This window comes from Archocentrus centrarchus, chromosome 14 (genome assembly GCF_007364275.1).
Source record: "Archocentrus centrarchus isolate MPI-CPG fArcCen1 chromosome 14, fArcCen1, whole genome shotgun sequence".
NCBI classification, from domain to species: Eukaryota; Metazoa; Chordata; class Actinopteri; order Cichliformes; family Cichlidae; genus Archocentrus; species Archocentrus centrarchus.
Genome location: NC_044359.1, coordinates 26,976,783 through 27,003,052, shown reverse-complemented (window position 1 = coordinate 27,003,052; position 26,270 = coordinate 26,976,783). Strand labels below are relative to the sequence as shown.

General features: G+C 41.7%; 1 protein-coding gene across 1 annotated transcript in view; it reads right to left on the bottom strand.

Moving 5' to 3' along the window:
• Positions 1-26,270, bottom strand: part of tspoap1 (TSPO associated protein 1) — a 64,725-nt gene that overhangs the window by 22,101 nt on the left and 16,354 nt on the right. Inside the window, exons 3-12 of the mRNA XM_030745640.1 lie at positions 19,498-19,605; positions 19,097-19,225; positions 14,894-15,070; positions 14,203-14,385; positions 7,886-8,053; positions 1,429-1,512; positions 1,209-1,298; positions 942-1,064; positions 751-855; positions 472-522 (exon numbers count right to left, since the gene is read on the bottom strand). Coding sequence (XP_030601500.1) covers positions 472-522; positions 751-855; positions 942-1,064; positions 1,209-1,298; positions 1,429-1,512; positions 7,886-8,053; positions 14,203-14,385; positions 14,894-15,070; positions 19,097-19,225; positions 19,498-19,605 — 1,218 coding nt within the window. The remainder of the gene's footprint in view (positions 1-471; positions 523-750; positions 856-941; positions 1,065-1,208; positions 1,299-1,428; positions 1,513-7,885; positions 8,054-14,202; positions 14,386-14,893; positions 15,071-19,096; positions 19,226-19,497; positions 19,606-26,270) is intronic.

The window sequence follows — 26,270 nt, the reverse complement described above, 5'->3', positions numbered from 1 at the left end:
GCCATCTGTTCAAACGGTTTTTAGGCCTACTAGAGCTACAAAAATATAAGCATTCTCTGCCACAGCTTCTCAGCCAGGTGTTTAGATAAGAATAAAGACTGCAGTGAACTGTAATTCCAGGCTTCTTTAGAAGCAATGAAATATCTTTTACCTACTAAAAACCTAGAGAGAAGTTCACATTTACATTCTTCATGCTCTGTGTTGAGAGATAAAAACCGTTTTCATAATGAATTTCAGCATGGAGGAATACATTAGTGCATTACAGAGAGAGACACATTTTCCTCCTCTCGTTAATGTTGCATACTTCACTCTTTTGTGGGACTTTACTGACACTGCCAGCTTTAGATTTGATTTTGCCTGAAAGCACCTTAGGGCTGCTCAGTCTGCCCATAAAAGCGTGGCCTGGCATAAAGTTCTTTTATTTGCTTTTGTACTTTCCTGAGCAGACACAGTGGTGTCACACACACTCACCTCCAGCATCTGAACCACTCCTTCGTGCTCCCTCTTGGCAAATAACTGAGCCTGATGATTAAAAAGATGTTAAAGTCATGGTAATGTTTCATTATAAAATTCAGATTCACAGCACAGTAAGCTCTACTGACAACATTTATTGGTGCCCAAAGGTTGCCTCCTGCTGGACAAAGCGCCCCATTTTTCTTGACTACACTAAATGTGACTTAGAGGCCAAGAGAGTGTGAGTTAGCAAAAAACAAACAAACAAACAAAACCCCTCAGGGCTGTGTTTCTTACCCGCTGTAACCTTTTGATTTCATCCTGTTTGAACTTAAGGATAGCCAGTGCTTGCTCATGTTCCAATTCCAGCTGCTGCCTTCGCTCAGCGACCTCTCGCATATGCTGTTCACAAAGAAAACAGTTTATCAGGAGGGATGCTGAGGAGTGAAACTGAAAATACCAAACCAAGTATCTGACTCAGATAGTACCTTTAGGACCTGCTCTAGGTTCTCCAGTTTGGCACGGAGTCGCTGGTTCTCCTCGAGAACTGAATTGCGTTGAGCGGTCACTTCAGAGAGATCTTCCCTCAGCTCCTCATTCTCAGCCCGAGTCTGGGAAACAGCAGATTATCCCATCACAGCTTTAAGTTCACTTTATCACAACTGTCAGTCACGTCGGCCAAACCTATGAAACCGAGACAAGATTTTTTTTTTTACACAAAAGAAAATCTACACATCTTGAGCAGTGTCACTGACCTGGTCGAGCAGCTGTGCCTTCCTCCTGAGGAGATCTGCCTCCTCCTTTAGTTGCTCATTTTTGCCTCGCTCATCCTCAAGCTGGCTCTCCTGTTCCAGAGACACAGAACAATATTCAAACGAACCTGTGTCTACCCCCTCTGCAGTCATTATGTCCATGACAGTCGTACTTTAAAGAGATTATGACAGAAGGAAATACCGGAGCACAAAGTTTGCTTACCAAATCCAGACATCTCTTCTGTCGCTTCTTTACTTCATGCTCAAGATTTTCACATTCTTTTCTCTTCTTGCTCAGCTCACTTTCCTGAAACAACAGTGAAGACAAAGACAGTTACACTGAATCCTTATTTTGGAAACTTGATTGAGGCTCAATTCTCAAACACAATATGCTACTTTAAAAAAAATTAAAGGAACACTTTGAAAACACATCAGATCTCAACCTACAGAGGCTGACACCCCAAAAATCAAAGTGAAAAAATGATCCAGCAGGCTAGAACATTTTGCTGAAATTTCATTGCAGCAACTCAAAATGGTACTCAGTAGTTTGTATGGACTCCACGTGCTTAGATGCATGCCTGACAATGTCGGGGCTCCTAATGAGGTGACAGGTGGTGTCCTGGGGGATCTCCTCCCAGATCTGGACCAGGGCATCGCTGACCTGGGCTGCCTGTAGTGGAACCTGGCTGCGTCAAATTGACCGAAACATAACGTCCCAGAGGTGTTCTGTTGGGTTTAGGTCAGGTGAGTGTGGGGGCCAGTCAATGGTATCAATACTTTCATCCTACAGGAACTGCCTGCATACTCTCATCACATGAGACCGGGCATTGTCGTGCACCAGGAGGAACCCAGGACCCACTGCAGCAGCGTAGGGTCTGACAATGGGTCCAAGGATTCACCCTGATACCTAATGGCAGTCAGGGTGAGGTTGTCTAGCCTGTAAAGGTCTGTGTGTCCCTCCATGGATATACTTCCCCAGGCCATCACTGATACACCACCAAACCGGTGCTATGTTAGACAGCACACCGTTCTCCACAGCTTCTCCAGACCCTTTCATGTCTGTCACATGTGCTCAGGGTGAACCTGCTCTCCTTTGTAAAAAGCACAGGGCACCAGAGGTGAACCTGCCAATTCTGATATTCTATGGTAAATGTTGGGCTCCACGGTGCCGGGCAGTGAGCACAGGGCCCACTAGAGGACGTCGGGCCCTCAGGTCACCCTCATGAAGTCTGTTTCTGACTGTGTGGTCAGAGACATTCACACCAGTGGCTGCTGGAGGTCATTTTGTACCTCTGGCAGTGCTCGTCCTGTTCTACGACCCTGTCCAGCTCTCCTAGAGTAACTGCCTGTCTCCTGGAATCTCGTCCATGCTCTGAGACTGTGCTGGGAGTTACAGCAAACCTTCTGGCAATGGCACGTATTGATGTGCCATCCTGGAGGAGTTGGAATACCTGTCCAACCTCTGCTGGTACCTCCTCGTGCTACCAGCAGTGACACTGACCCTAGACAAATGCAAAACTAGTGAAAAAAAACAGAAAAGATGAGGAGGGAGAAATATCAGTGTATTCCACCTGTAAAACCATTCCCATTTTGAGGGTTTTCTCATTGTTGCCCCTCAAGTGCAGCTGTTAATTTTATTAACACCAAAACTACTGAAACTGATTAACAACCCCCTACTTAACTGATCAGATCAATATCCCAGAAGTTTAACTGACTTGACACAGATTTAAAAGTGCTCCTTTATTTTTTTCTTAGCAGTGTATATCAAATAAAAACATTTACAACAACACCCACTATAATGGCAAATGATTTGCATTTACATTTTGCAAAATAGGATACAGAGATTGTAGTTTCCATAGTGACCTCTGACAGGACGGCAATGAGGCATTACAAAGCTTAGCATCCTTTAATTATTCTAAATGCAGCTTACATGCAGGACCAGCATAGGAGAAATCAGCTTATTTCAGTGTGGCTCCAGGACCTCAATCAAGTATTACCACTGTGACTGTGATGTGGGAGCTACAGGACAGACAGGCTAATTGCAGACCACCAGCAGCTGACAGGAAGAGACACTGCACTCTCACCAGGGATGACACAGCAAGACAATAAAGATAATTAAACTGCAATCTGGGCTCTGATTTGCTTGATTGTGTTTCAATCACAGCTTTGAAGTCCTGAATAACAGTCACATAACAACTCTGAAGCTAAACTGCCATGTTTCATTGTACTGATTGGAACTTAAATCCAACATCGTCGGAGTGAATTTACAAAAACATTTCTCACTGAGCTCATCATTCACTGTGACACAAAATTTCTTCTCGCCATGGTGTAGAGGACCTCAGGTATCCTTTGATTCAGAGTTGCAACTAGCTTTGTGACTTTGTAACTCCCATTAGAATATTTAGAACATCTGCCCCACCCAATATCAATATGAAAGAAACAAGGCTTTCATTTTGAAAAACAGCTTTAACTCATAGATGCAACTACATCCCTGACAAGGAGGGCTATTTACTCTTCAGCACCGGGTCCCTTTTCCCTCCAAAAATAACAATATGAACAAGATCATCCATTTTTAGAGTGGAATCAGAGAATGCTCTCTGATCAACAGAGATTAAGTTGCCTGTATTTGCTTTTGTAGTGAGCTGCTAGCTCATGTGTCATTGTGTTAAGCTAGAGAGAACATAAACCTTCCTTCCCAATGCCGGAGGGTTGAAGGATGTCATGTTTCATCTAAAATTAGAAAGGATACATTTTATACTAAGGGAGAGGAAAATGCAGTTTTGTAAAAGCATGGACCCAATTTATATCTTATTTCATTACTGAATAACATGATACTTAACATAATGTGATGCTTAGTGCTTTCTTTGTATAATAATGACAGAGCATGTGGGCCAATACGTGTAGCTCTATGTAAGATCCCATTTTCTTTGGCCTTTGTTCTGTTGTGCATCTTTATGTAATTGCTTTTATTATTATAACTGCTATTATTATTCCAGACAGCTGTGGGTAGCTCTGGCCTGCACAGTGGTTTTGTATTTTGTATATTATAGAGTCATCTTGTTTTGTTTATACGAGAATATATGGAAGTTCAATAAAAGGATTTTTTAAAATATAGGGATTATATGAGCTATATTTATGAGCTAATATATCCCCTGAATCTCCATCTCTCTCTCTCTCTCTCTCACACACACACACACACACACACGCACACACAGTTATGATCTTAGCTGCAGTGGCTTAGAGTCTCTCCTCTGACACCGTGCACACAGACAGGTTGATACTAAGAAATGATCTTGAATCACAAGGTGATGCTTTTAGAAGCGCTGTTTGCTAGTCTGCTAACTAACTAATTATGCAATATTACCTAAATATGAAATGGTTTTACATCAGTTATTTCATTATTTCTATGCTGAATGATCACATTCAAAATACAGACCCCAAAGCAGTAGAAACGAAATAGAAGAATTTACAGTTATTGAAGTGCTACAAACAAGGTTATAAAATGATGTCCAAAGGTGCTTTCTCAAGTTACGCACCTTTGGACTGTGTCCATCTACATTTCTGCATTATGACTCCATATCCATCAAGACTCAAGACTTCACACAGACAGATAAGGATGCAGAAAGAGTGATGACCAAGTTAAAATTTGTGGAAACATAGTGGGAGCAGTAACCAAGAGATATATAATGATCCCACTAATCAGAGCCATGAAGTTTCCACTCTGAAAACCAGCTCAGACATCAGAAAGACAGTCTGCAAGAAAAGAAATGCATGCTTGCTCTATGGCACAAAACTGGAAGATTAACCTTTGCTAAAGAACATGAAAAGAAGTCCAGTAAAAAACTGGGAGCATGTTTTTCGGTCAGATAAGACCAAGATGAATTTGTTTGAGTCAGGACAAACAGTTCTGCCAATGAAGCACGGAGATGGAGTGTAATAATAATAGAGCTGCATGAAGACATTTACAATAAAGCAAAATGCTGGCTGATGAGATGACTCCCAGTGTCCTGACTGAAGAGGAGTATTTCAGGCTGAATATCACATATTCACAGAAGAGTTCCTAAAGAAGAAAACAGTGAAAACTATGACAGGTTCAGGAATGTTGCCTGACTTGAAAGCAACAGAATATTTTTTAGATATTTTCAAAGTGTAGCAAAGAGCAGTTTTAAAAAGTTATCTGGTGAATGGCAGAGCACTGGTATAATCCATGCAGAGGAGGACTGAGAGTAAAGGATGTTTCACAAGGGTGTACTTACCTCTTCTACATATTGCATGAACTAATGATGTCCAGACTGTTATTACTGAATTAAACTGAATTATTTATCACTGGTTATCAACAGGCATTGGTGACAAAACACAAAACAGCAAAGAAGAGTATATGATGAGTATATGACTCAGCAGGGACAAAATTAAATGAGAAAAGATGACCTACACACAGAGAGAGAGAGATTTGAAAGCAATCCAGAATGCCTAAGAGTATGACTGCATTACCATATGGTAGCATTTTCATCCCATGTGTTTACCTTCTAAGCAAATAAAGATATCTGCACCAGCAACTGATGCAGAAAAATCACAAAATGTTGCATGATAAAGGAAATTCAGTTTTTAACATCTACTGGGGGAGGACCTACAGCCATTGCTAATTGTGTTACTTCTTGTATGTAAATGTTTCAAGGTAAAATAGGATCTACAAGCCTGCAGGCTACTGACTGAATTTCCTTTAAAACATAATCTAGAGCACGGTCCGTATTGCCGGTAATAAGACGGACTCATTTCCTGTGGGTGTTGGACTTCGCCAGGGCTGCCTTTTGTCACCGATTCTGTTCATAATTTTTATGGAAAGAATTTCTAGGCGTAGCCATGTGGCGGAAGGCTTCCACCTTGGTGGCCTCAGAATCCCATCACTGCTCTTTGCGGATGATACGGTACTGCTGGCTTCATCAGGTGGTGGCCTCCAGCTCGCTGTGGAACAGTTCAAGCCGAGGGTGAGGTGGCTGGCATGAGAATTAGCACCTCCAGAAAAAGGTGGAGTGCTCACTCCGGCTCAGGGACGAGTTGCCCCAGGTGAAGGAGTTCAAGTATCTTGGGGTCTTAGAAGGGAGAAGGGAGTGGGAGATTGACAGACGGATCGGGGCTGCATCTGCAGTGACGGACGCTGCACCGGTCTGTAGTGGTGAAGAGGGAGCTGAGCATAAAAGCAAAGCTGTCGATTTATTGGTCGATCTACCTCCCTACCCTCACCTGTGGTCATGAGGTTTGGGTAGTGACCGAAAGAATAAGACTCCGAATACAAGCAAAAATGAGCTTTCTGTGATGGGTGGCTGGACTCTCCCTTAGAGATAGGTCGAGGAGTGCAGCCATTCAGGAGGGGCTCAAAGTAGAGCCGCTACTCCTCCACATCGAAAGGAGCCAGTTGAGGTGGTTCGGGCATCTGACTAGGATGCCTCCTGCACACATCTTGGGTGAGCTATTCCAGTCATGTCCTACTGGAAGGAGGCCCCAGGGAAGACCCAGGACACGCTGGGGAGATTATATCTCTCGGCTGGCCTGGGAACGCCTTTGGGTCCTCCCAGATGAGCTGGTGGAGGTGGCTGGGGAGAGGGAAGCCTGGGCTTCTCTCCTTAGGCTGCTGCCAATGCGACCCGACCCTGGATAAGCAGAAGACGGATGGATGGATGGATGGATGGATGGATATAATCTACAGCCACACAAGCAGATCTGTGAGCCATTCTTCCCATAGCTGTTGAGATATTTCAGTCTGGACTGAAGCAGTGGTCTGACTGTTGTCACTAGTAAAACTAAAAATATCACCTGCATGGTGAACTCTTTCTGAGCAATCTCCATGTTTACTCTGCTCTAACTATATTCCACTGCCAAGATCTTACATCCTCCCTTGACTAATGCTGGCTTTATGAAGGAACCTAGTTGGTGTATGAAGTAAAGCTTCACCAGCTCTTTGTCAAACTAAACACTGGAGAAAAACAGTATTTAGCAGTTACATGCCTCCACTGAAATTGTCTTCAGTTGTTCCTGATAGATCACATGTAGCTTATCTGATGTTTTTTATTGTCCAAAAGGTAGCATTTTTCATTCTGACAAACAACACAGAGCTGAAAGGAAATAAGGTCTATTTATGCCATGATTCCTAGTTGTAGCACCAGAAAGGGTGATGTGCTACTCTTCCAAAGGACAAGATCAAAATAATCCCAGCATTACATAACAAATCTGAATGTAGTTTTTCCTTCAGTGGCAGTCAATGCAGTCACAGCACTGATATCCCAGCCTCAGTTTCAAAAAATGCAAAATGAAATAAAAATGAAAAAGCAACCCTAAAATTAGACTCCATATGCAGGTTTAGCTGCTGAAGTGTGTAAGAATGACTTTGGAGAAATGGAATGACCATTGTCACCATTCTGGTGACATTTAACAACATCTGTATTACTAACTCTTTAACATCTGCAAGTAACTCTAGTTTGCACATAGCATTTGATGATGAGAAATATTCAGCAGGTAATTATAAAAAAACTGCTTTGCTAAGACGTTCTTTCTTCATTAATGCAGCAATCAAACTGTTGCCTGACATGTGCATTAGAAAAAACGTGCATGCTGGTGGTTTGAAGTGTCCCCTAATTGACAGTGATGTGTCTGAGAAATAGAATACTAGAATCCTCTTCTCTTACCAGAAACAGTAGACACTGGTCCTCTGGGTTTTCCTCCTGATGGGAGGGGGGCGGGCTAAGGCCCGGTGGGGGCGTCACTCGCAGCCCCGACTCCTCCTCCTCTCCGGGAGTTTTCTCACACCTGGATGGAGCTTCATCTAATGCCACACACGGGGTCTCTCCTACAACCTGAAAGGGACAGGAGGAAGCATTGACTTTACATGTAACTGTGAAAGGTCAAAGGTTAAAAAAAAAAAAAAAAAAAAATACTGCTTTCAGCCTCAAACCCAGCTACTGAGTGGGGTTGCAAATGTATGACTGTTAAATGTTAAGTTTACACTCACATCCCCCACTTTGAGACAGGGATTAGTAACAAGCCTCCTTCCCAGTGTTCCATCTACAATCAATGAGTAATCCAGAGGGATTCCCTCTGGCCTCCAACAAGACTGAAACACATTAGCAGGGAGGCTGTCCTACCTAATTAGCATGTGTGCAATGACTTGAATGTTTCACAGCAGGTTCCATTTCTGAACCGGTTACTGTTCGATATTTATCTTCATGAACTGCATGATTCTTCTAGTGGATATCCAGGTGGGGGACAAGCTAACACTGGTTAAAGGTTAAGAGTCGGGAATCAGTACCTAATTTTAGAGCAAACCTACTTATACCCAGAGAACTGTGCTAGTGCAGCCAAGGCTAGGACCCAATAACAGGATCAAAGGCGCTCTGCCACGTGCAGCAAATGGGATTTCTCCTGTACAATCTCCTTGCTTTTACACTGGAAGAAATATTACTATAGACTTCAGGAACATCAGTTTAAGACAAGATTCCTCTTGGGAGCAGCAGAATAATGCAGGAAATCATATTCTGTACCAAAAATATCTATAGCTAAAACCCCCCCCCCAAAACTCAATAATAGATACTGTTGTAGATAGATGGATGGATAGAGCTGCTGCAACAGGCTGCCACTTGTGTGGCGCCAGACATTTAAAAAACAGCAAAGGGGCTGTTTACAAAAAAGTTGTGTTTGTTCCCTTTAATCCATGCTAAGTTTGCATTAGCGGTCTATCTCTACAAAAGTATGATATGGTAGTAATTACCCCATATTCACAAGTTTGTGATGCTCTGGGACGTTATTATGTAAACTATTCATATAAGATAAGTGTTAGTCCTGCCTACAGCAGCTGCATATGATGCCAGAGGATCAGGGCTAAAACTGAAACCAAATAATCTCCAGAATTGTCCATCATGAACAGAAGCATTCCTGTTGTAATTTCACTAAGAACTATGAATGACACGATTATGATGGGACATCTGACTTCTAGTGTTTTCTAGCAGCTGTATGTAGTCATCATTATTTTTAGAAAACCACTAAAAACAAGATGCCAGGAATGGTTTACACTGAAGACAAATCTTTGTTGTATAAAGCAGATGATTTTCTGTGGTATATTTAATACTCATTTCACAGCATCAACACTACAACCTGCAGCATAAAAATAGCTTCCTGGCACAGCACTGTTAGATACCCTTTTTTAAAAGGTACTGTTCAAGCACCATGGTGGACACAGACTATGGGGTTCAAAAGTCATTGTGACAGCACTAAATCAGTGGCATGTCTGTGAAGTTAAGCAAAGCCACTCCTGGTTTATCTGTTGGATCCAAGGCCAGATGGTGTTAGTAGTGGTGACGAAAGGCCAGCAGGAGGCACTAATTCCATTGGCCCCTGGTCAAAAAAGTGCCCAGGAATGAGGGTTTTAAACAGGCGCGCTGCTGATTTTTCTGCTCCTCAGTCCTTCTGGTGGTCATTTAACACCCCATCATAAGCCTCACAAGTGAAGACAGGCCAGTTGATCCCTGCATCCTGGCAAAATTCCCACCTTTGTAACTGGTCTGACATAATTAAACTAGTCGGTCTTCTTGTCATTAGCTTGCAGCAATGCGCACCCATTCAGTGGGTTGGCATAAGTGTGTGGAGTTTCTGCTAAAACCCCGCAGCTGTGCAAAAAGAAGAGAGGAGCACACACAAAGGTGAGGCAATATCCAAACATCATTTTAAAAAATGGATGAATCCACCTGCGCTTGCATAATGCACACCTAAAATTTCAATTTAATTACTGAACATGACACTTGGCAAAAGAAGTGATTGTGTTTGCCCTTCTTTGAAGAAGCTGGTGTGTTTTCATGTAAAAATGCTGTTTATGGGTAAAGATCAGGAGGATGTTCATTATTTTCCAAATACAGGTCAAACTCCCTAAAAGAGCAAGCCTTTATCTAAAGAAAATCTAAGCGCTCACAATGCCGAGCTCAAAGCAAATATAATCAGAGTTCATGCAACGTGAACTGATATAATTCTGACATGATTTTGGCGACTGAGCACAGAGAGGGGAATATTACATAATGCCTCATTTATACACTGTTGTGGGGAATAAAGCGACTGTCAGACTGAGGGAGAGCATTAGAGCACAGCTTAGGCTATTATGAATCATTTCAAAGGTTTATATGCCAACACACTAACCTAACAAAACTTACTATGACCTAACAGGCTGTGCTTGATTTAGAGATTTTACTTAGATATGGTGCTGAGTTTCAGCCTCCATTCTCACAGAGACAATTCAGAGAAAATGCCGACTCAGCCCAGTGTGAGTCTTTGCATCTTGTCTCATATACAGCAGCAAAATTATAACTAGACATTAACACTAACTATTTTGTGTAAATGTTTCACTATTAGTTTTTTCTCCCATATATGAAGTGCTTGGTCAGAGGGTGAGGGTGCAGTATTAAGTATACCAGGTAAGAATAACATAATAGGTGTTCCAGTGTTGTTTCTCAAATACATAAGAATTCTCAAATGTTTGACGGAGCAACACTGAATTTGGTTCAAAAAGACAAACCAAACCAAAATGGCCCCTCTGAGCATCACATTTACTTTTACTAGTGAATTGAAAATATTCACCAGCTGTTTCAGTCATAACACTAAACAGAAGAAATGTTACCGAGCTTTTATTCATTTAAAAATCTGGCAAGATATTTTTGAGACAGCGAGCGTGAAAGAGTAATCGAATCAGAGTATGATGTGGTGCAGAAAACTCTGCAGTCTCTGAGGGGTTTTAAATGAATCTGCAATACAATAAATATGTTTTGTGCATTAACAATCACAGTTGAACAGTTGCAATATAAAACCTCTTAGAAGAAAGCATCATTTAAGGAGGGGCTGCAGACAACAACCATTTCTCAAATAGTTTGTCGTTGGCAGTGTGAAGTGTTTGCCTTCTGAGACTCAATGAAATAGCTTGTTTAGGCTTCGCTGAATTTCAGGGCAAGAAAACCTAATTTAAATTTAAATCTGAAATGTAAAAACTTTAGATAGCAGTGTCCCAGCACTGATTATCTCTGTTGCAAAAGGTCACATCAGCTGGCCAAAATAAATCTTCAATATTATATTCTGTCTCCATCTGAGCCAGTTGGAAAACAAACCTCAATAAAAGTCTCACTAAAACAGCATAAATGGTCACATTTTCTGGTAAAATCATCCGCTGATGATGTCAGCAATTTCAGGGGTCAGACTCGCTCAGTTAAAAAAAGTCTAATTAAATATGTGATCAATAATCTAAGCAGATCAAACATCAGTTCAGACCTTCTGTAACTGTAACGAGGCGATATTAGTAAATATCAGAGCCAAATCAGGAGCCATCAGTTAGATCAATACTCCAAACTGTGTCTGCTGTCTGCAGATTTCAACTGGACGTTTTGAGTTTTAGTTATTCAGAGACTTAAGTTGACTTCTGCTGAAACAGAAGCAGTTTTACTGATGTGGTGATGTGATGTAGGCAAATTTAGTAGTTAGGTAAAATGCTGAAATACCAACCCTGATATCAAAAGCCTGATAGCCTGAATGCATCATTTATGAAGCGCAATGCAAACTCGTCCTTCATATATTCTCTTTCCTTCAGTGACATCATAAAAGATATGAATTAATATATTTCTCTAGATATCTGCCAGTTTAATAAGTTCAAAGCCAGGCTTACATGCATGCAATACAGACGTATAATCAATCAAGACAGTTTGTCTTTAATGAGTAGTTTCATTTCAGTGCAGATTTTTAGTTACCAGATGAAGAATTCATTTATTTTGGCTCAACTAGATGAATACAGACAATAACTGGGACAATGCAACAACGAAGAACACTAGTGCTTGTCTGACGATGCAGAAATCAGAAACGCTTTCACCAGTCTTATCGCTACTGCTGTGTGGTTTGCAAATGCATGTTTAACCGAGGTAAATAAAGTAATGACTGTTTAAATAAAAACTTCGAGGCCCTAAATAAAGTCCAGAACTAAAATTGAATTAGTTAAGTAAATACTCAAATCCTGCAGGATGTGTAAACACAGTCAAGTAAGTCATTTACTAATAAATGACCTGATGAAGGAGGCAGCCATGCCTGCTGTCTGCTTTATGTTGAGACCACAGCGGCTGCTCCCAGTCTGTTTTTATCAGACCAAGCCCTAGCTGAGAAGCTCACCTTTCCTTGCACCCTGCCTCACATAGTGAGGTGCCACACTTCACACTGATGTGGTCCATGTATACTAAAGGATCAAGTACACCCTGGGCCCATGCATACTAAAGCAGGGTCAGATCCCATTCAGCAGGCCCTGAATGCCATAAGCACATTGGTGTAATCCCTGCAGACTACTGAAACGGGTAACTGGATCACTTCTTTTAAAAGCACCTTAATGGATTGGCCTGGCCGTTGATTTTCTTTTTTAATACGGAACATATCGATGTCCACCAATCATACGCTGCAGCACCATGTCACTAAGTCGGTCTGTCTAAATTCTACATCTGGAAGCTCTAAAATATGACTGTTACAAAACCGGGTTGACAGCCTGCCCTTGACTAGGCCTCATGCTTGCTCCGTCTTTCTGCTTTGTAAGAAAGTGGCAGTCCATCATAGACAAGGGTGGGATTTAGCACAGGATTTACTGAAATGAATATTTAAAAAAAAAAACAAAAAAAACCCAACAGCTATAAGTCTTTAAAGACAAATCCCTTTAGCTGCGACTCAAGTCGTAATAGTAAGATGTGGCATGTAACAATCTTTCAGACTAAGCAGATGATTTTAATATCTGACACAAATGAAACACCAGCTGCCTTGAGCCAATTCTCTCACCCTCCCAATTTGTCATGACACTGACTAGTTTTCAGTGTTAAGTCTCAACTTTGAGTCCTGCACGGCTTCAGTCTCACGCCAAGCACACGCACACATATGAGGGTAGCCAAGAAGACAGCTGAGATCTTAGACACAGACAACAAAACTCACAAGATGACCTACCCCTTTAGTGTGATCTGTGGCAACGTCAAGGCTTCCCTTGGCCTGCTAGTTATCCAGAGCAGGGCGAGATAGGAAAGTCTTTACCGCGGCTGGAGTCTTACCTACCACCCAAAACCCTCTCACCGCTGCCACAGCAACAGCGAGCGGATTACTGGACTGTACCATTCTGTTGTTAAAGGGGATTAGAGTTCACACAACATGGCCCCTTTCTGGGTGTGCGCGTGCCACTGGGAGTGCGTGTCTGCGTCCCACAAATGAGAGATTACCACAATCGGCATTCTCATTTGAGCTTCACAGGCACAGAATTTACTCCACTCCACGGGCAGTTAAAATTTTTTACAAAAACAAAACATGTTATTAGGTGTATGCATTTAAAGTGATATGGATATACTGCAACTGTACCTCTAATTTTACCAAAGAAATAACATTTTCCACAGTTACAGATGTTCACTGGTGAACAAATGAATTTTTACATTACAAATAACTCACATGCTGCAATACGAAACCTTTTACTATACTTAGGATTTTTTTCTATTTTCCGGCAAGTAACTAAATATATACCTGAGCATCCCTGCTCTGCTGTAGAACTGTTTCTAAGAACTGAAAACAGCATTAAATGCACAGAGGATCAGAGTGTGACACTTTTGTGTCTTTGACCAGGCCCAAGTTCAAAAGAGGGAATCATCTCATTATGGCCTGTGACAGATTAGTATCGAGTCCAACAACAACCCATTATATAACACTGGAAAGCATCCATGACAACATAAACATACGCTAAGTTTCAGGACAACTCACAGTGCTATGTTTGACATTCCTGCAATTCTAACTATACTGTAACAGCATAAATGTTTCTAGATTGAAGCACATGATGTGGACTGCTTGTAACAGCTGATTTTATCTTTTTAATGTGCATAAATACAGTTCACTTACTTTTTTTTAAAGATGATTAAGACCAACAGGGGTCAGTGCAGAGTCTGAATGTGTTCTTGTGTGATGAGAATGACTTTACCTTCTCTCTACCTTCCTCCTTCACATTTTCCCCACACTTCTCAGCAGCATCGTCGTCAGGGATATGGTCATGCTGCCGTCTGGATGATGTGACCGACAGCTGCCTCTGCAGCCGCAGTACCTCCTTCTGAGACTCCCTAAGAAGTTTCTCAAATTCCACTCTACCAGATGGAATAGGAGAGCCCTGCACACAAACCATCAGTTCATCACATCATCAGTTTAGCACATTATTGTTTTTACAGTTTTCAAACTGCATCCCAAGTGCTAAATAGTAAATTCAAAAAGAATGTGAATGTTCCAGTACAGTTTCAGAAGCATCCTGTAAAATCCGTTATTATTAAACCCAACAGATGTTCACATTCAGGAAAATCAGCTTTTAAGTCACTGGTAATTAAAATCAGGCACTTAGAAAGGCAGCCTATTCCTGCAATGTCATCTATCTAGACATCAGCAGTGACGCAGCCTTTGTAATAGGGGCTTAAGAGGCGGTTAGGATGAGCAGTCCCCATGCTGTCCAGCAGAGGGCATGCTTGTGGCATTATGAGCCTCTGGCAGTGGCGATGATGAGTTTATTAGATCGAATATTGCTTAAAACTAGAAACCAGCATTTTAGTCGAGAACTTGAGGCCAAATTAGCGCCCACATTTTAATCTAGGCTGAGTGAAGTGACTGAGGAGATGTGTTATAAATACCTTAGTGATACCCAGTCGAGCTTCCAGCTCTCTGCACTCCTGCTGCAGGGCAGCAATTTCCTTGTCCTTAGAGAGCAGTGCATCGGCATGCTGCGCTAGGTCACGAGCACGCTGACGGGCAAATGCTCTCTTGTACTGTTCCACTGCCCCAGGTCTCATCAATGACGGAGAATTGACCTGCAAAGGAAATTTATATTCAGGAAGGAAGGATTTCAGAGAAGACAGGGACACACTCCACGATACATGAGTGGAAACCAAAAGGACCATTAATGGAAAAGACCATAAATAGTTTTAAAAAGAGCTGCATTCACCAGAACACTCCAACTTTCCAAGGCTCATGCTGGTCTGCAGGAATGGTCTTTAGACTTTTAGTATCAGCAGTGGTAGCTCACTAATTTACCTACACTGTCAGGACAAGGAGAGACGCTACAGTCAAGGACCAGCAAATGACAGTACAATCCAGTCAGTCCCAGTGGAGTCTTTATGTTGGTGTAGTTTTACCATAGGGGATTTATATTTTGAGCCATGGCTCTGTTATGAAACTCTCCCACCCTTTGATGCATATACATGGAAATCCAGAGGCAGGGAGAGCGGCAGAGCCCCACAGAGCAGGCATCAGTCACAACAGATATGACACTGATTCAGTGAGATACAGAATGAAAGGAGGAGCTGGGGTGGAGGCGGGTGGCAAAGCAGGCTGCAGATGTACAGCAACTGTTGGCAGGCTACAGAAGCTTAAATAGTATGCCCTATATAAGATCTGCTATTTGGATGCATAGAAGGATATCAGCTGAGTCATCTGGCGATTTGAACTGGCGCTGAGATTAACTGATCTATCATGACTGCATCTGAGCTCGATGTCACGGCCTGTCGGACTATTCCAACTCTTCTAAAAAGTCTTTCTTGTACAGTTTTGTTGGATCATAGTGTGGACACAATTTGAAGGACATTCATCAACCAGAGTGGCAGTTTCACTCATAATTTGAGATTTGTGTCCTTTTCAAACATAATTCTTTCTTAATCATAAGTGAAACTTTCTACCAATAGTGCCAACAGACAACTCCAATAGACCCCTGAAAGTATGCTGTGGTATCTGCACCAAGATGATAGCAACAGATCCTTTAAGTCCTTTAAGTTGTGAGGTGGAGCCTCCATGGATCGGACTTGTTTGTCCAGCACATCCCACAGGTGCTCGGCTGGATTGAGATCTGGGGAATTTGGAGACCAAGTCAACACCTCAAACTCGTTATTTTGCTCCTCAAACCATTCCTGAACCATTTTTTGCTTTGTGGCTAGGAGCATTATCCTGCTGAAAGAGGCCACAGCCATCAGGGAAAGGCGCTTCCATGAGAGGATGTACATGGTCTGCAACAGAGGTGGGAAGTAACGAAGTACAAATACTTCATCACTGTGCTTAAGCAGATTTTTCAGGTATCTTCACTTTACTTGAGTACTTATTTTTCTGACTACTTTTTACTTTTACTTCCTACATTTTTAAACAAACATCTGTACTTTCTACTTCTTGCATTTTCAAAACAGACTTGTTACTCTAGGTTTAACACGTCTGAGAGAAAGTTTTTAATTTGTGGTCACTACGCTGTCAGGCATCAAACGATCTGAGTCCAAATGGAGGAACAATAACACATAAGAGCAGTGTTGTGTATGGTGGTATGTAATATATGCAATGCATAGGTGTGCCGCACAAGAGGGGGGCACCAAAACGATGTGGGAAAATATTTCTGTAGTTGCATTTTCTGTATCTAACAGCTGTGCGTATGATATGATCAAAAACAGAAGCACGGCGTTGATTAGGCGCCCCTGTGCTCCTTTACCTCCACTCCTCCCATCGCCTCCCCCTACACACACACACACACACACACACACACACACACACACACACACACACACACACACACACACACACACACACACACCATCTGATGACAGGTAGCTAAAGATGGAGAGACAAAAAAAAAAAGAAAGCTCTCCAGGGCACAAAACAGAAAATGGAAGAGGGAGAAGGATAAAAACATTGTTGGGATGAAAAAAAGCTTTTCACATTGGTTTGAAGTTACGTCAGTGTATTAAGAGGAGGCTTTTAAATACTCAGGTTAGCTTAAATTACTAGTAGTAAATAACAGGTCACTGTTCTGCAATTGTGTGCTGTAGTTACAATATACTACAGCTAATAATGTGTCCACATACACCTCACCTCAGAAAGTATAAAGCTGCATAAGAGACAATTGTACTGGAGTCGCCTCCATCACCAGGGCGGGCTTATCACATACAAACATATTAAAGAGGCAAAACCATGTAATTTATGTCCCATTTATAGTGCTATAATCAGGGCTAACAGGGGGCCGCAGATGTCCATAAGTTGTGCTTGCGCGGTACAGCATCTTAGCTAGCGCTATTGAAGAGGAGTGAAAATAAAGGGGGTAACATGTGGCAGGTAATTTTAAATGCAAACACACAAACTGTCTGCAGTTTGTCACACAGCGAGTCTGCTAGCTAAAAGAAGAGCTGCTGTATTTCCAGGGAGAGAAAAGAATGTAGATGTAAGAAAGAGGACAGCAGAGGAAGAACAGAGGTTACATTTAAAGGTAGACTGCAAAACAAACTGAGGTATACTAACTTGTAATTCAAAGACTGCATGAAAATACTGCAGTGTAGTGCGTGATAAACAGGTCACCTTGCTGTATTTACAGTAAAGCTCTGTGCTGGACTGGTGCACAGTGTCTGTGTTCATGGTCAGAGTTACAGGTTACATGAAGTGTAGCAGAGATGGGTTTGAATCAAAGCTGCTGAGATTCATTCACTGAAGTCAACATTTTTACAACCTGCTACTTTTACTTCCTTACTTTGAGTACATTTCAGAGCCTGTACTTTTTTACTTCTACTTAGGTAAAAAAGTTGAACCAATACTTCAACTTTTACCAAAGTATTTTTTTAACACAAGTACTTGTACTGTACTTCTACTTAAGTGCAGAATGTCTGTACTTTTGCTACCTCTTGTCTGCAACAATACTTAGGCAGGTGGTATGTGTCAAAGTAATATTGACATGGATGGCAGAACCCAAGGTTTCCCAGCAGAACATTGCAGAAAGCATCACACTGCCTCTGCAGGCTTGCCTTCTTCCCATAGTCCACCCTAGTGCCAGGTGTTTCCCAGGTAAGCAAAGCGCATACACCCATGTGATGTAAAGAAAATGTGATTCATCAGACCAGGCCACCTTCTTCCATTGCTCTGTGGTCCAGTTCTGATGCTCACATGCCCACTGTTGAGGCCTTTGATGGTGGGCAAGGGTCAGGATGGGCACCCTGACCGGTCTGCAGCTATTCTGCCCAGCATCCGACACATTGTGATGCTGTGTATTCTGACATCTTTCTACCAGAACCAGCATTAACTTTTTTCAGCATTGTGAACTACAGTAGCTCGTCTGTTGGACTGAACCACACGGGCCAGTCTTCGCTCCCCAAATGCATCAGTGGATGCCCATAACTCTGTTGCTGGTTCACCGCTGTTTCTTCTTTGGAACACTTTTAATAGATACTGACCGCTGCAGACCAGGAGCACCCCATGAGAGCACTCACTCAAATGCTTACGCCGGCCATTTTTCCTGCTTCTAACATCAACTTTGAGGACAAAATGTTTACTTGCTCCCTATCAGGTGGCATGATGAAGAGATAATCAGGGTGATCCACTTCAGTGGCCATAACGTTATGCCTGATCAGTGTACATTTTGCTGAAGCTGTATATTTTACTGCTATTGATACAGTAAGATGCACATCATGTTAAACTATGTCTCCTCAGCACTTTTTTATAAAAGAGTATATTACACTTTATGAAACTTCTTTGTTCTTCTGCATCTTATGAGCCCATGCATCATATTATCCTGTGTACAAGGCTCCTTTCACACAGCTCACACACTGCAGAACTCAATTTGACTTATTTAATACACAGCGTGTGAGCTGTTAATTGTTTTCTTGTGTTGATAGGTTTTTTGGGGGCCCAGCAACTGCCCCCAAATTGTGGTAAGGATGTGTGTGGATTTTCTTTCTTTTCCTTTTATTCACATGCTCGGTGATTCTGTTTCTAACTTATTATCAGGCATTATGACAACGTGACTCGGACAGTACTGACACCGAGCCACTGCAGCCACACGGCTGGGCAAATCAGTTTGCTGTAAGAATCCATCGTACCACTTTGAGGTTGGCCTCCTGCAGTTTGCGAGCCCTCTCTTCCAACCTCTTTGCAAGAACAGCCAGCTCTGTGTTCTTTCTCCTCAGCCGCCTGACCTTCTCCTCAGTCTCTGGGGCGCTGCTCTTCCGCTAAACAAAAAGGGAGACAAATATCATCACACAGTGGATGCAGCAAAATGCTAACACAGCAACGCCAAACAAATAAATCATGCAGTTATTCAGAATGTCTTATTAATGGTCTGAATCTCTGAGCTGGAACTGAAATGCCTGAATAAAAATGGCTGCGAAGAACAGAAAGAGAGGAAGTTACATCTTTTTGTTCACCGTCTGTGCATTTGGCCTACTTTCTTACAAAACCTTCACTCAAGACTACACGCCCTCAGTTATATTTTTAGTCTTACCAGCAGGCCATTCTCCTCTCTTAATGTGGCACAAGTCTTCTCCAGCTCATCCAGGGCTCGCAAGAGTTCAGAATTCTGACGCACCAGGAAGCCATAGTCAGTGCCATTCTGGGGAAAAAAAAAAAGCACAGCAAAAACAGATGCAGAGTTTACCATCTATTGCAACACTGTTTGTTCTGCTTTCTTAAGTGAAAAGGTGAAAAGAAGGGATTGATTTCCATTCTGCCTTAATTTATGTTTTATATCTGACATGCAGACAGCCTCCACTGCTGTCAGCCGGTGTTTACACAGCGCTGTCTAATGGGGGCTGACAGATGACAGCTCACTGAATAGGCTTTTCATTAGACCAACTCATTCAGTCCACAACTGGCACTGATCACCTATTATAACAGACCAACTCAGCAGCAGAAGAAGAAGTGCTGTCTCCTTCCTCTTCTGCATTATGAAGCAGAGAGGGGAAAAAAAGAGCTAAAAAATGTTGTGATAGCCTGCGACCTGCTCCACCCAGTGACACACTCTTACAACTAATTTGCTCCTTCCTCAAAGATCCCTATTGAACAAGAACACTAATTAACTGACACTTCAAACCTGATTTTTGATTTTAGCTGTCCCTTTTGAGAACACTTGAGTCTAATGACCCAAAGACACTTCAGTGCTGTCCCGGTTCACAGTTGTGACAACAGAGTAAGCTCATCTCTGTTCCAGAGATCTCTGGATTATGCACTGATGATGATGATCAAAGCCACAATTAAAAATGTATTTGTTTTTTTTTTTTTGTTTGTTTGTTTGTTTGTTTTAACACAATTTTATGTTGAGAAACTACATTCTAAAATTGGTGAACTGTTTGCCCACAGTCTTCATGGTTTGGTGAAACCCATACCATCTTTCCTCCTGAAAGACTAGCTGTGAGATGTTTTTAGGCATTAAACAAACTTTTTACCCGCCTTCCATTTTTTAAATGTATTTATTTCTAGAGAAGGTGTTTTTATGCTGTCAAAATCAATCTGAGCATAAATAAATTAAGAAAATGCAGTTACGTTTTATTTATATTTTACACTGTGCCAGCTTTCTGAAAACAGGATTGCATGTGCTAGTCCTACTGTATATTTAATTGTTATATTTAGGTGTACACCATGAGGTTTAGACAGTGTAATTAGGTGCTGCAGTAATATGGCTGTGAGCTTGTGAGGGACAGCTGAACAAAGCAGCACTCAATGTGGCAGATAGTCAATGTGGTGATCAAGACTGTCTCGGGTGTTTAGCAGCCACATGGATGAAGCCTGGAAGGGGGGGGGACCTCAGATTGGTGCTTCATCTAAATGGAAGCGATACCGCCCTGCCTCTGTGCCAGAGATGCTCTAAATGAGCCCTGAGGCTCAGACATAAAGGTTGAAATTAGAGGTGCCACCCACAAATGCAATGGCTGCAGTGAGAGCAGAGGAACAGACAGTATGAACAGAGATGCCAAAGGCAAACAAAAGGTCCATTCTTACAGCAATGCAACACATTTACATAATCTGACTTTGGTTGCTCACATATAATGAGAAGATCCCAGAGAGATGCTCAACTAGTATGAAACACTCTGGATGTCCTGCCCAAAGTTACCCATAGACAGGAGAAAAAATGAGTGCCTCAACTGTGAAACATATTTCAGGTAAGAAGCACAACCAGAACTTCACACGTGGAACACCTGTTCACCAATATGTCCACGTAAAACACTTGGGATCTCATTACTAACTTAAAACCGCCCTCTGATAATGAAACTACTGGACCGCCACATCCTCATGACACAGTGCAGATTAAAAAAGAAAAAAAAAAAAAAAGGAAAAAAAATCATCATTTTGTTTATGTTGTCTTGGTAACTGCAGAAGGCAGGTGATCAAATGGCTCCCTGGGGGAGGGGGGGATTTTAATGCTACTGTACCCATTACTGAAGTCAACACTATTCACCAGCTGTTTACTGAGACAGCAGCTGAGGCTCCTGTGTGTTCATACCTTAATACTGATGTGATGCTAACAATGAACATACCATCTAAATATCTGGTTAGTGGGTTACAACTACAATATGTTTTCTTGATCTGGTTAGAAAGAGAAATAAAAATAAAAGAAGAATGTGTGGCAGAGTTTTACTAGTTAAAGGCACAATTTAGCTTTAAATTTAAAAAAAAAAAGTGCTTAAGTGAATTTACAATACCTTTTAAATTAGTTGTGAAAAGCTTGCAGTCAAGGCAAGATCTGATCAGCGGACACAAAAAAAGATGCTTCATGGACAACTCATATAATCAATACAGGCACAGAGTCAGCAAGTGCATTTTTCTTAAAATGAAATGGGCTCTTTGGGCCAAGCTGAGATAGTGTACCACAAAATTACTCATGTGTGTGACTCAAATGTTTGAGACGGAAACTACTGAAGCGGTTTCAAGACTTCACACATAAAGGGGTATTATCAAGAATTTCCAAACCCTGTTTTGAAACAGAATGCATTTTTCTCCAATAACCATTCAATGTAAGTACATTCGGTGACTCTACTTCTGATATTTGTTGCTTTTATTCTTAAAACACACATGTGCAGCTCTTGCAGTACATCCAGTCATGCTTCCTACATGTTTCTTTATTTCTGATCAAGCTCACATTTTATAAATAGAGGCAGGAAGTCTCTGCAATCCTTCATCAGCGTTCCCATCCACTGGAAAATATGCTAACCCTATAATAAAGATGATACAGTGGGGAGCAACTGCTCACCAAACTCTAAAGCACAGATAAAAAAAAATTATGAGCAGCATTTCATTCTCAGACTATTTGCTCACTGATGACACATGAATTTTTCAGGGATACAGGGACAATGCTTATTCAACTGTCTTAGGCTGATTTATCTATTGGGCCATACTGTTACACATAAGTAACAGCATGGCAGTGAAAACAGTGAGGTTGATGAATGTTTGGTAAAGACAAAAACAGGAATGAAGAACCAACCTACAAACTACAGTAATTCCGTGGTTACACAGGAAGAATCAAACTACTATAGTTATGTGAAAAAGAAAGTTTTCACAGGAATCCTGTGATAAATTAAGAACGCCCCATGATTTAGTAGCTCGTAGAACCACCTTTGTCAGCAATAAACTGAAGCTGTGGTTTTCTGTTTGACTTGATCAGTCTCTCACATCAGTGTGGAGGAATTCTGGCCCACTTTTCTCTGACAGCATTGCTTCAGTTCATTAAGGTTTCCGAGCATTTGTTTACGCACAGCTCTCTAAAGGTTCTGCCACAGCATTTCAATCGAGTTGACGTCTCTACTTTGACTGGGCCATTGCAGCACCTTGATTCTTTTCTTTTTCAGCCATTCTGTTGTAGATTTGCCGCTCTGTGCTTGGGATTATTGTCCTGTTGCAAAACCCAATTTTGGCCAAGCGTTAGCTGTCAGATAACCTCACATTTGTCTCTAGAAAACTTGTTGTGGAGTTTATGGCCGACTCAAAGACTGCAAGGTGCTCAGCTCGGGTCCTGTGGCTGCAAACCAAGCCCAAATCATCATCCCTCCACCACAGTTGGTATAACAAGTTTCTGCTGATATGCTGTTTAGTTCCAACCAAACGTGGCGCTTTGGTCACAATCAAGTGCATTTGATTAGCAGCACCTAGCTGCCAGTTACCCTCTTAATACATGTGTAAGTATTGAGAGTGTAATTTCTCACAGAGTGCACAGAGTCATGTGAGAAACTATGTGCACAAAATAACAACTGGACTGTTCAAATGCTTCTTCTTTTCCTGTAAAACACCCTTTATGTGTTTACAATGTGTTGTATAAAAAAATAAAAACTGCTGCTTCTTGCCTACTAACTGAAACCTTAATGACTTCATAATGCAGATCTGGCTGACACTTGGGAATAAAAGCAGCTAATGTCTCTGCTGCTGAGATTCTACAATTATCTCTAACAGAAGCTGTTGTAACACAAATCACTTTGTCAGAGTCCAGCTGACAAGTTTTTAATTAGAATAAATACAACAAATATCTGGCCTTAAACTGGCAGGCTATCAGGAGGAGCACTGTGTACTATACACAGCATTCTTTGTGTAGTAAGAAGGCACAAAGAAAGTTGGCCTCAGTTCATGGATTAATTTTTGTGTCCTTGAGAGTTACTTTGCTGCCATCAGTTAAGAGAAGTCAGCCAGTCCCAGTGTCCCATTCTTCCTCTCAGGATGACGATGCTAGCACCTAATCAATCACCTAAGAGGAGGGCCAGCCAGAGTGAACTCAGCCTCCGCCTGCCTCCATTCTAATGATCTTGGAGTCTGTCCATGTCACGTAATTGTTCCTTGGGAATCATGCTGAAATACACCAGAGGCTTTGCTGTAGGCATGACGTGATGCTGGCTTCTATAAAACTATCCAGCTCTTGCTTTGCTCAATGCCACAGAAAAGGGCTGCAGATGGTAAGATTTACCCAAACCTGGGATACATATTAGCATTCAGGCAGCTCTTCTCTCTCACAGCAGTGCCGTTTCCACACAGGCCTGGCTCAGTAAAGCAAGGCAGATGTAACTTGGTCACGAGAGGGCAGGGGTCTGTATACCAACGTCTGTCAGCAGATCTTGAGCCTTGGGCAGGACAGACGGAGCCATCCCCCGTGTGCTTTGTTTGAATCTTTTTGTATGCACTCATTACCGCAAACATATAACTTATGGGTTCCTAATAATAAAAACTCATACTGTCTACATCCTGAAAGGTCAACATAAGTGAACTTTTTTCCCATATAGTATTTATAGTAGTGTTTTCATAAAATAATGTCTATCAGTATAAAAAAACACACAAATTATTTAAATGAAAGGACAGCAAAATATCTGTCTTTAATTTGTTAAGGAAGGCTTTCATGCAACACTTAAAATTAACAGCTACATTCTTATGGTCATATTAAACTGTAACAATATTAAAAACTATTATAGTCATATAAAACTGTTTTTATCAGCTAGAATAATATCTGAAAGGCCTGGGTTCGATTCCACCTTGGCCCAGGCCTCTCCCACTCTCCGTGTGGAGTTTGCATGTTCTCCCCGTGCCTGCGTGGGTTTCCTCCGGGTACTCCGGTTTCCTCCCACATTCCAAAGACATGCACTTACTGGGGTTAGGTTGATTGGCTACTCTAAATTGCCCATAGGTGTGAGTGTGAAAGGTTGTTTGTCTCTCTGTGTTAGCCCTGCGACAGGCTGGTGACCTGCTCGGGGTGTACCCTGCCTCTCGCCCTATGACAGCTGGGATAGGCTCCAGCGACCCTGAACAGGATGAGCGGAAGCGAATGTATCAGCTTTTTTTCAACAAATTTCTCTTGTGCCTCGCTGTACAACATTGTATCAACATTACCTGCAATGTTGCACCTATGCTTTCCTGTTTTTCTATCTTTCAGCTGGGACAGCACAAGATCGCACAGCGTATACCCCGCTTCAGATGAATGGCTTTTTATATTACTACAAAATATACTTTTAGATCTTTAAGATGACTACTCGGAAAGAAACACCTTTCACACAAACACACTGATACTTTTCTGTGCAGTGAAAGTGACTCTGTAAGGAAGGGCAAACTCTGCCATCACATGACTGTTACAGTTTGGCAGCACAGCAGGTGTTCCCAGCAGCATTACTGACCTTGTAAGCAGAAGCAACTTCAGTAAGGCCATTTGGCAGAAAGAAAAGTCTTTACAAATGATTAAAACAGCCAAACTTTCTAAGAAGTTTTCCAATGCCTATTTCATTAATTCAACTGCCCACAACTGAAGCAAACTACAATGCAAAGACAGTATGCGGTTGGGGGTTTTGAGTCAGATCCCCAACCCTGTGATAAGTGCCCCACTCTGCCTCTTGAGGCAAACAACCATAAAGCAACAATAAAGACAAGCTTTACCAGACAAACCCAACAGGCGGGATGTTATAAATTATCCCCTTGCATTACTTTTATTAGTGACAGCAAGCTGACACTGACGAGACTTTTTAAAGAGAACAGGCTAAATTGCCCTCTGATTATCTGGGTCAGATGGTGTTTTATACGTCTCTAAGGTTTTACATCAAAATGGGTTAGGGATCTTCTGAAATACCTGCCTTTCCTGGGTGTTTTACTGGAAACTCTTAGCTAGAGAAGCAACACAAAAAAAAATGCAAAGACACACCAGTGTGTGATGAAAAATCTTTGTACTGATGTAACGACTCTCAGTGTGTGGCAGGTTTTATTTAGAGCTCATGGAAGGAATATAAATATGTGAGGCAAGTCAAATATGGAAGATATTAAAAAACAGCTCATGTACAAGATATTAAATTATAGTAAACCTTTTTTAGTCATTCTCACTGATTCAAAGGACTTATTTTATTAGCACTACTAGAAGATAAAACATGTTGTTTACATGACAGGAATTTCCACCGTCTTCTGTTTAACCCCCTTATCTGCACTGCATTTCATTTTCCACTCAAACCTCTCCAATATTTCACAGCTTTACTGCTGTGATGCATCGCTGTTTGCTGAGTATAATAAAGACTGCAATATTAGGCATGTATCAGTGCATATACAAATTCTGGGAATAGAAAACTAATATAAAAAGCTACAGGGAATGGAGACGAGCATGTGTAGTAGATGATGCATTTTATCATATTTTTGAGACAAAAGAGGACTTTAGAAGATGGAACAGATCATTAAATGTTCAGAGATTTATTCTTACATATTCATAAGGTTGCAACAGCCAGATTGTTCTTTTGTCTGGGATCCATGGGGAGCTTTTGTATGGCGTATGGAAAT